We start from the raw sequence: 9,150 nt of genomic DNA on the forward strand, positions 1-9,150 counted from the left end.
GTGATGCAGGACAAGTCTGTGTGACTCCAACGAGTCTTGGGATTTCAGCTGTGGAGGGGAGCACATCTCTTGGATGTGCTTTCCCTCCAGACCGTGCAAGTGGACCCGACGCTCTGCCTTTGGGATCAGGGTGGCATCTCCTTGGGGCAGATGGATGTATGGGATTGTTGGAACTCCTTTGCGCACCTGAATATGATGGTGGCCTTACCATGAGCAATAGCTCTGCTACTTTTACCCAGTAACACCAGTCCTGATCTCATGGGGCACCAGAACAGATAAGAGAATTGTTTCTAGGGAGTCCCCTTTAGAAATCACTGGAGCTATATGCCGTGAGGTTTGGTAGGAACCAAGGAGCTCAGAAACAGCAAACGTCTTGCCGTACTTTCATAAGCTTGAGATTTTGGCCCAAGGCTGCCTGTCACAGCTGCAAGCTCTGCTGCTGGGAATATTCAGCAGGGCCCAGAGGAAGGGGCAATGGAGAGAGATGGACGGGTGGTCAGGGGGAGCAGCACCAGTGGAGCAGCACTGGTGCAGGAAAGGGCTCCTGTCACGGGCTCCTGGACGCAGCAAGGGAACCTGTATGGAGGGTCACTGCGGGGAATCGCTGGTGCTTTCTGATTTCCTATTTTATGGCTGCGTTTTCTTCTCAGCAGCTCCTCTGGCTGCTCTTTCAGCCCTTCAGTTCACAGACGTTTTGCCAGTTTTGCGCTCATGACAGGAGCAGGAGCAACGCATCCTGGCAGGGATGAGATGGCAGCTTCCCTCTGCGCAGCTCCAGTGAAGGCGGTCAGATTCTGGTTTGGGAAAAGAGGCTGTTAACAGCACAGCCTCCTCTCAGACCACTTTTCAAAATCTGCCACCAGCGAAATGCATCCCCGGCCACTGCTGCCACCTCTGCCAGGCTGCGCCCATCCCACGGGGACCTCCTGCACGGCTTCCACGGCACTGGCTCAGGAGTCCCTCGGCGACGGCGGGGGGACACACATGACCCTTCCCCACACTCTCTGCCACCCCGGCCAGCTTGCATTGCCGTGGCAGCTTTTCATCCCAGAAAGTGGTGATTTTGGGGTCAGATACTTGAAAGAGGTTTGAAGCAACAGGAGCAGGGATACTGCCCTGAAATGCCCAGCTCTTGGCCAATACACTCAAAACTCCTTCTGGAAGCAATTCTCTTTCTGCACGTGAATTGTCAAATACTTGGGAACGACAAGCACGTCCCACAGCAGGGACTCTGCCTGGGCCTCCCACAAGCAGAAGGGGGAACTGGACACACTTTCTAAATTGGTCACGGTGGTCATCCATGATTTTTCTGGGTACAATTAATAGGTCACTTAATTCTTTGCTTAATCTGAACCGTTTCCATTACGCAGCTGAGGAAGTTCGGTCTCCCAGCTGCCTCGCTATATTTGGGCTGTGAACTGCAGGAAGTCGATCCGCATGACATTGCCACAGATATTCCCCTGTGATGTTTCCCTAGAAAGCGAAATCTCGTCCAAACCTCTCTGTCCTCTCCTCCTCGTCCCCCAGGCACCGGGGGCACCGGCTGCCCTGCACACCCGCTCCGCTGCTGCGTAATCCTCCTCCCTCCCAGGCAGATCATTTGAATGGCAGAAGGATCGTGTGAAGTGATGGATGGCTCCAGGACCTTTTAAAACTGCCTTACCCAAGCGCAGATGACGGCACCCTAAAGCAAACGTCAGTGCCCCCTCCCCAAGACGTGGATGCATGAACCGGCACCGTCCTTCGAATAGATCCGCAACATTTATTCAATTGCTTTGAAGGTGCAGTAGCGTTAAGTGCGTGTTTCTACCCGTGGCCCGCGGGCTCCCCGCCGCTGGCCTCGCCACTAGTTGCAGTAGTTTTCCAGTTGGTAGAGGGAACATGTGTTGTGGCAGCACTGCTCAACGATCCCTCGCTTCACCTTCTCAAACTCCTCCTGCTGGAAGGGCAGCTCTCCCGCCTCACCATGCAAGGGACCGCTCACTGCCAGGGAAGAAAAAGATAAGCCGTGGGACATCGCACAGCATCAGCCCTGGCTGACGAGCCCTGCAGACATTCCCTTTGCAGACACCAGATTTTTATGCCAGAGTTGGCTGGAAAAATGGGGAGGAAGTTGCAAAGGTTTCCCCAGGTTGGTGCTGCTTGTAGCTCCTTCAGACTCTGTGGTTTCTCTCCCAAAATAATCCTATGGTGTTCAGAAGGAGCCAAGCTGAGTGGATATCAGCAGTGTGAGGGATGAAGGGATACGGGGGCTTTACAGAGGAAGGTGTGTGGAGAAGAGGAGAAACCCTGAATGCTCCCTGGGGTGAGCAGCTAGTAAGTAAGACGATAAAACGGGCTGGTCTTCCCCAGAGAGATGAGTTGGGACTGCAGCCCCCCTTGGGCAGTTACCCACTTTTCTGGGAGCCTGGGCAAACAACTGGGATGTCCGTGGGATTGCAAGGACAGTCCCGTCCTGGATGCATTTCCCAGCTGGTCCTGAACAGCCTGCTCCTGTTGGCTCCTGAGGCTGCCTGGCTGTAGCCTCGAGCCGATGGCAAAAGTGTTCGTGTGCGTCTGTGTTCACAGCTGGGTACGAGTTTTTAGAAGGAATGATGAATTGGGGTATTTGGACACAGACAAAACTCAATTTGCTGGTGGGAACTTGAAAACTTGTGGACAGAATTGTTCAGGTTTTAGTTGCCCAATGAAAATATAGAAAATGGCAAACAAAACAGTGATTTTTCCTGTAGGAAGAAAAGAGCCCCTAACAACAAAAAGAAAATGCCTGGAAAGCGAGAATGAGATGTGGTTTCTAGGGCAATATGAACGTACAGCACAAGATGCAAAATCCCCAGGCTCCCAAAGCATGATGCAATGAACGAGGCACAAGAGTAACAAGAAATCATTATGCTAGTGTGCTAGGAGAAAAATTTAGGAAAGATTTAGTCCAACGTTAAGTAGAAGAGGAAATAGCTAGTCAATGTTCTGTGATTTACTTTTCTTTATCCTTCAAGCCAGCTGCGAGCAGCCTGTAAACACAACCAGCCTGTGTGACAAAGAGGTGGCAGCTCAGGCAGAAGTCCTGGAAAAGAGGTAGAAAGTCTTCAGATACTTTCAAACTGGTTGGTCCTGATGAAATTCTCCGTGTAGTATTTAGGGAATTTGGATAATGAAACTTCCAACCCATTTGTGGTGGTCTTCATAAACAAATAATCAGAGAAGGGAGCAACTAACAGCCCAGCTGGCCATTCAAAACAAATCATGGCAAACCCTCTGCTACGGCATTACCTTGCTTCACCTTTCGAAGACCTCTAAGTCTATTTCACAGGATGGTTGCATACTCAGGAGAAGGAATCAGATATGCATGAAACCAGTATGTGACGGGAAGAGAAATGGTGGGAGAGGTGTATCGTCGTCAGGGGAGGTTACGTAATGGTCCGTCTTGAAATGAGAGGGTTGGAATGGCTGGGATTTGGCAAGGGTCTCTTCTGCATCTATTCACAGTCTCCATTAGTGGCTTGGAGAAGAGACAATGTGCTTGGCTGGGTTCATAGAGGAGCCAAAGCTGAGAGGAGCTGCAGGTACCCATCTCCAGGAGAGACACCATCCTTGCATTACAGCTGGAGCATTACAGGTCCTGGCCCCATCTAGATACAAACACCGTGCTGAAGGGCAGCTCTCTGGACTGCCTCATCCCACCAGCATCGCCATGCAGACACAAAGTGCTGGACCAGGGGCAGTGACCCAGCACCGCGGGGCGTGTGAGCAGGGCTGTCATCTCCTCCTGCCTCCTGGTTTTTGCACTCCTCAGTGGCCCAAGAGTCCTGAGAAGGGGAACTAAAGCAGCTCCACCAGCATTTCACCACCATGAAATAAGAGATGATATAAAGCTGTGGGAGCTGAAAGCCTCTTGAAGGGCAAGATTAGTACTAAAAATTACCTTTGAAACTATAGAAACACTGAAAAGATAGGATGCTGCTCAGCAAGAAATGGGAAAGATGCTAAAGGTAGGCAAGAAGACTGCATTGTGCATCCAGGAGAGGGTTTGACTGTGGTTGTGGTCCTTCAAGGACTGCTGAATCACTTGAGAGAGGGCCAAGGCATCCAAGGGAGATAGTGATCACTATCAATCAACAGTGCAGTGCTGCTTTGAAAAACGCAAACCACCTGTGTAGACAGGAACATGGTATGAAAAACATGCAATATTGTTCTTCCAGTTTGCTCACTCTACTTGGCACTGGCAATGCTAAGTGTCAAGTAGACCCCCCCGCCGGGGTCCTGTGCGCTCCTCCAGGCATCGCCAGTCAGTAAGGATGTGGACCAAATGCAGAAGGATTTGCATGGACAGAGATCTAGAGAATATGACCTAAGAAGGTAGTGGGTGTGCATAGAGGGGTTTAGCTGAGAGTAGGTTAAAATTAGACATGAGAACAGTCTTCAAATATTTTGGAAAGCAGTCATAAAGAAGAAAGGAGTAGACTCTTTCCTGTGTCAACTATGGAGAAGACAAGAAATAATTTACAGCAAAGAATGATCAGGTTAGATATTGGGAAGAAACACTTGAGAAGAAGGTCAGTTATACATGGGACAGGCAGTTTCAGAAGGCAGAAGAAGCTTTCTCACTGGAGGTTTTTATGAACATACTAGACAACAGTGCGTCAGGAATAAGATGGGGACAACTGATCCTGTCTTGGGGCAGAAGGAGGCGTCCTGGGTTCCTTCCACCTTTACTTTCTATGAACGCTCCCAGGCCAGTGTAATGGCCACACAAAGAAACAGGCAAGTCTGAGCTTTCAGGCACAATTCCTTTTGCCTCATAAATCCTCCTTCCTTGCCTGCCCTCCCATCTGCCTTTTTAACCTAAAGAGCTTTTCATTGGCAATGTGATGCTGTTGGTATGTTAAAGGTATTCCTGGCATTCCCCATCAAGGACATTCCTGGTGTCACTGTCAAAGATAGGTGGTTGTTATATTTCACACCACATAGCATACAGCTGTGTTCACGGTCAGCCTGACTTACCTAGAGGCTGCTCAATGTCCCGTCGGGCTTTGGGGGAGTAGAAGAAACCCCGTTCTCCACACACGAGGTAGAGAGCCTCCACCAAGTGGGAGCCGCAGAGGTGCTGGTTGGCAGCCGCGTGGCTGGTCCCGGGACCGGAAAGAGCAAGAAGGGCCAGGAGAGGCAGCGATTGGATCCAGAGAGCCATGGTGAGCAGGGTGAGGCCTAGGGCCAAGAGGCAGAGGAGACACAGGGAGGTCTAGGAGGGAGAAATAGGTTGTCATCAAGCATCTTATGTCCTTCAGCTCCTTTGGCATGAAAATGAGACCAAAGTAGCAGATGGACCTTCTAAAGATGTCCTCACTTGAGAGGGAAGGAGAGCTTTCTGCATTTACAGGTCACAGTAAATGACTAATGATTATAACCAGAAGTCCATCTCCATCCACATGCTCACATCAGTCCTGGCCTCCCTGCTATATTCCCCCAAAAGGCCAAACTAGACTGGAAGAGCCATCCCCCCAAGCCCTGTAGCATATGTGCCCAGGAGAGACAAGATCAGCAGACACCTTCAGAGGAAAAACCCTCTCTGCCAAGTCAGAAGGGACTGTTATTTATGATAATGGCCCAAAACCGGCACAATGTGCTCAAAAACCTGAGGAGACCTCATTTTCTTGGACTAGCAAGCCAGCGCTTGTCATGACCAGCTATATCAACTTAAGACAACAGCTCTGCAAAATAGGTAGAAGCTAAAAGGGCGGTGATCGGACTTACCCAAAGAAGTGGCAGCAAGAGATGGAGAGAAGTTTGCTCTGAGAGATGAAGACTGTTTGGTTGATAGTAATAACCCCATTCTCTCTTTCTCATATTTATATGCTCTATGTTAGCCGAAGTGACACACGACCTAGCCGAGCCCCACCTCCTCAATGACACTCTAGCCAAAATTTTTGCTGCTTGTGCACATTAGTTTCCCTCTACGTAGCATCCACAGGTCTTTATGCAAGATAGAAGCAACAGTTTGCAGTTTCCATCTCATTTCATCCGACCTGTTTTTGCCTCCCCGAAGCTCTGTCCTGAGCCATCAGTGACCCTTTTAGCAGGAGATAATGGTGCTATTACCGCTGCAATGATTACTAATGACACTAATGCTGGCAATAGGCACTGCTGGCATTGAGGTGGCTCAACAGCTGTTTCTAAAATGTAAAATTAAAGGCAAACATGTTAATCTGTTTGATTAATATCACCTTGGAAAGTATGCAGCGATGGGACCAAGTTGTCAGTGAGACCATGCTACTGCCAGGTGTTAGAGGAAGGAAAACACATTATTGCGCTGAGGCTATCTGTGGCCCCACTTGCTGGCCATGCGGCACACAGTGAGAGACACGTGTCCACAGTTTGGGCTGGGGGAGGGATAACATCTGCATTTTGCAGGAGAGCTTGGGTGGTCGTTTCAGTTCAGCGAGGGGCCAGAGTTAGAGAATTTGAAATTTTGTGTGTGAAAAAATAAGCTTTTCCCCTTCGCCCACTGAAAGGCAGGTCCCCTCCTTCATCTGCCAGGTGCCCCTTCAAACTCCTGTTTGGGATTAAGCAGAGCAGAGACTCAGTCTCTGCTGCTTGCAGGCGAGAGCTTGGAGCACCTCAGCTCCTCTCCCCCTGGGGCTCTTCCTGAAGTTGTGTCTCCGACACCAAGAAGCATTTCTGCTAAATCCCAGTGAAAACCAGGGGACAGCTGATTATCTCCATTCTGGCTGGTAAGTTCACTTTGAATAGGTGATGATGGGCCAGGGGTGGTCCACTGGCTTTCATGGGTCTGATTTTAGCAACAGATCCAGCTCTCTCTTTCACAACGTTACCCCATTTTTTGGATACCTCTGTGCTCAACTTTTCTGCCACCAATAGCATGCTTGTACTTTTTTCTGCTTAAAGTATACTTTTCTTTTTTTCCTGCCTGAAAAGGCCCATTTTAAATGCTGGGGATGACATGAACTTCCAAGTTCCCATTGCTCTAAATTTTGAGGCTACAAGTGCTCAGCGCCATGGAAAAGGAGACATTTTCATCTGCTTGAACTCTGCTGCTTGTTTAACGTAGAATAAGCCTGATTCTCCATACACAGTATAAATCAGAAGGAAGTTCACCGAAATCAGCAGAATGCCTTGGGGCTCAAACCCGACCCTTGATTTCTTGAGTAGCCAAAGCAATTCCAACCACCAGCATCTAGGAGGCAGGAAGTCCCATATGCCCCTGTCATGGCTTTAAGTGTGAAGTATCATATGTTTGCTAAATGACTGCGGGTGCAAAAAGGCTGGTAAGAAGTGCTACATCTCTGATGGGGGTACAGGGAGGGGAGTCATTTGCTCAAACAGATGCGAGGCAAGGTTATCAGTTACATCCCTGCCATGTAGGTCTTTCGGCCTCCTGCTAATAAATCCAAGTTGTGATGGTCAACTACAGTTAATAGCATTTCTGCACAATGTGTAACACTATATCTGTCTCCCTTCCCCTCAAAAAAGATACTGGATGCAGTTGAACGACCTAGTGATATACCCATGAAGAGGGTCTCAGGTTTCAGCAAGATATGAGTACAGGGAATTCACTTACTCAGACCTAATTTATACCAGGAGAAAATGGGGAATTAGCAGCTACACAAGGATAAAACCTGGCATTTTACCCCATTTGAAGTAGGTCGTCAAAGACAGAAGCAGAAGCCTTGTGCCACTCACGCTTCCTCCAGAGCAAGGAGCCCCCACCCAGCATCATACACGAAGGGAACAACTTGCCGAATTACCCTATGGATCCTCTTAGCAGTCGTTTTCCTGTGGTCACCACACTGAGCGAGGTCCGATGGACCTCAGTCCAGTGGTCACCTTGTAAAGCCTCCAGAGCAGGGTTTTCCCCATTTAATCACATGCTGAGATTTGCCATTTAGGGTTTCCCTTCTTGCACTTTTGAACGTTACCTGAGCTCACCTGAACTCATGTTTTATTGGCAGTGGGACTTTGAAAGGAGGCTCCTCTATCCACCATCTTCTCCATTCTAGGTAGCTTCCCTGCTGGGCTTCCCCCTTCCCCAGGACTTACCCCACTGATTTTATTTTGTGTTGGAAATACCATGTTTTTAGTCTGTTGCTTCTCCTACTCTTGGCTAACCGAATCCTGGAGGTAGCTTCGAAAAGCTCATGGCATTTCTGCAGCATGCCCCAGCAGGGGAAGGGCTGACTGTACCCAAGCGTCCAGGAATCCCTCTTGGCGGCAGAAATAAGCCAGAAGATTTATTGGAAGGAAAAAAGATATCATGCTGGCTCACAGTTTAGCACAGGCCAATTTTTTTTGCAAAAGTTTCCTACTATGATTTTTTTTCCCCCTTCCAAAATATGATCACTTTGATTATTTATTGGAAACCATATTTTCTTACCATAAATGGTCTTTTGGAATATGAAAAATGCTAGCAGTGATATAAACAGATATAAAATGGTTATAAACTGCGGAAAGTTTTGTCTTAGAGGGAAAACTCCCATGTCAGCAGCGAACTGAGAGGGGGCCGACAGGGGAGCCCGTTTCTTGACAGAAAAGCTTTTTCTACAGAAAAATCTCGCCTCACTCCTTCCAGGTTGGGCTTTCCCATGACTTTCATGTGATTAGGCAGTGGCAAGCCAAATGCTTATCCATTGTTTTGGCTACGTGTGCCTCCCATGACCCCCCCAGATCCTCAGCTCCACATTGGGCTCACTTGACCAAAGGGTGGGAGCAGCTGGGTGGGAGTGGGCTGCTCCTGGCTCCTGTCCTTCGTGCTAAACCACCTCCAGACGTGACTCGAAGCCACCTCCCTCACTCACATCCCCCCGACCCTGAGCAGTTGCACCAGTGGGAACGAGGTTTAGGCAATCCCCGGTGTCATGTAATCAAGTTTTACAGTCCGTTGCCAGCACAATAAAATCTTTACTACTGTAGATGTCTAGCATTTTCGAACCCTGTCCTGAAAAAATAACAAGCCCGCTATGGGGGAACTAGTTAAAAATTACAAGTTTGTGCAAGTTTTACTGACAGCAAAGGTCAGGTCTGGAGGCGAGCGAGTTCTCGGATCCCAAAACCCGGGGATCCCAAAACACCACCCACGTCCCCGCCGCTGCTCTCACGGTTGGCAGCCACTGCCAGGGCTGCTCTGCCCGTCCCCCC

General features: G+C 49.2%; 1 protein-coding gene across 1 annotated transcript; it reads right to left on the minus strand.

Annotated features, from left to right (window-relative positions):
* Nucleotides 1-1,846: 1,846 nt before the first annotated feature.
* On the minus strand, nucleotides 1,847-5,188 carry INS (insulin). The gene is made up of 2 exons (XM_010282582.1): nucleotides 5,002-5,188; nucleotides 1,847-1,983 (listed from the first exon to the last, which is right to left on the minus strand). Exons 1-2 carry the CDS (start codon nucleotides 5,186-5,188, stop codon nucleotides 1,847-1,849), a joined length of 324 nt encoding a protein of 107 aa, XP_010280884.1.
* Nucleotides 5,189-9,150: the final 3,962 nt, after the last annotated feature.

This window comes from Phaethon lepturus, unplaced genomic scaffold (assembly GCF_000687285.1).
Source record: "Phaethon lepturus isolate BGI_N335 unplaced genomic scaffold, ASM68728v1 scaffold42392, whole genome shotgun sequence".
In the NCBI taxonomy this organism is placed as follows: Eukaryota; Metazoa; Chordata; class Aves; order Phaethontiformes; family Phaethontidae; genus Phaethon; species Phaethon lepturus.

Bases quoted from the DNA above. Each gene is read 5' to 3' on its own strand.
- INS (XM_010282582.1), bottom strand. From the start codon at position 5,188: ATGGCTCTCTGGATCCAATCGCTGCCTCTCCTGGCCCTTCTTGCTCTT. The intron at 1,984-5,001 runs GTAAGTCAGGCT...CTTCCCTGGCAG, and splicing joins GGACATTGAGCAGCCTCTAG to TGAGCGGTCCCTTGCATGGT.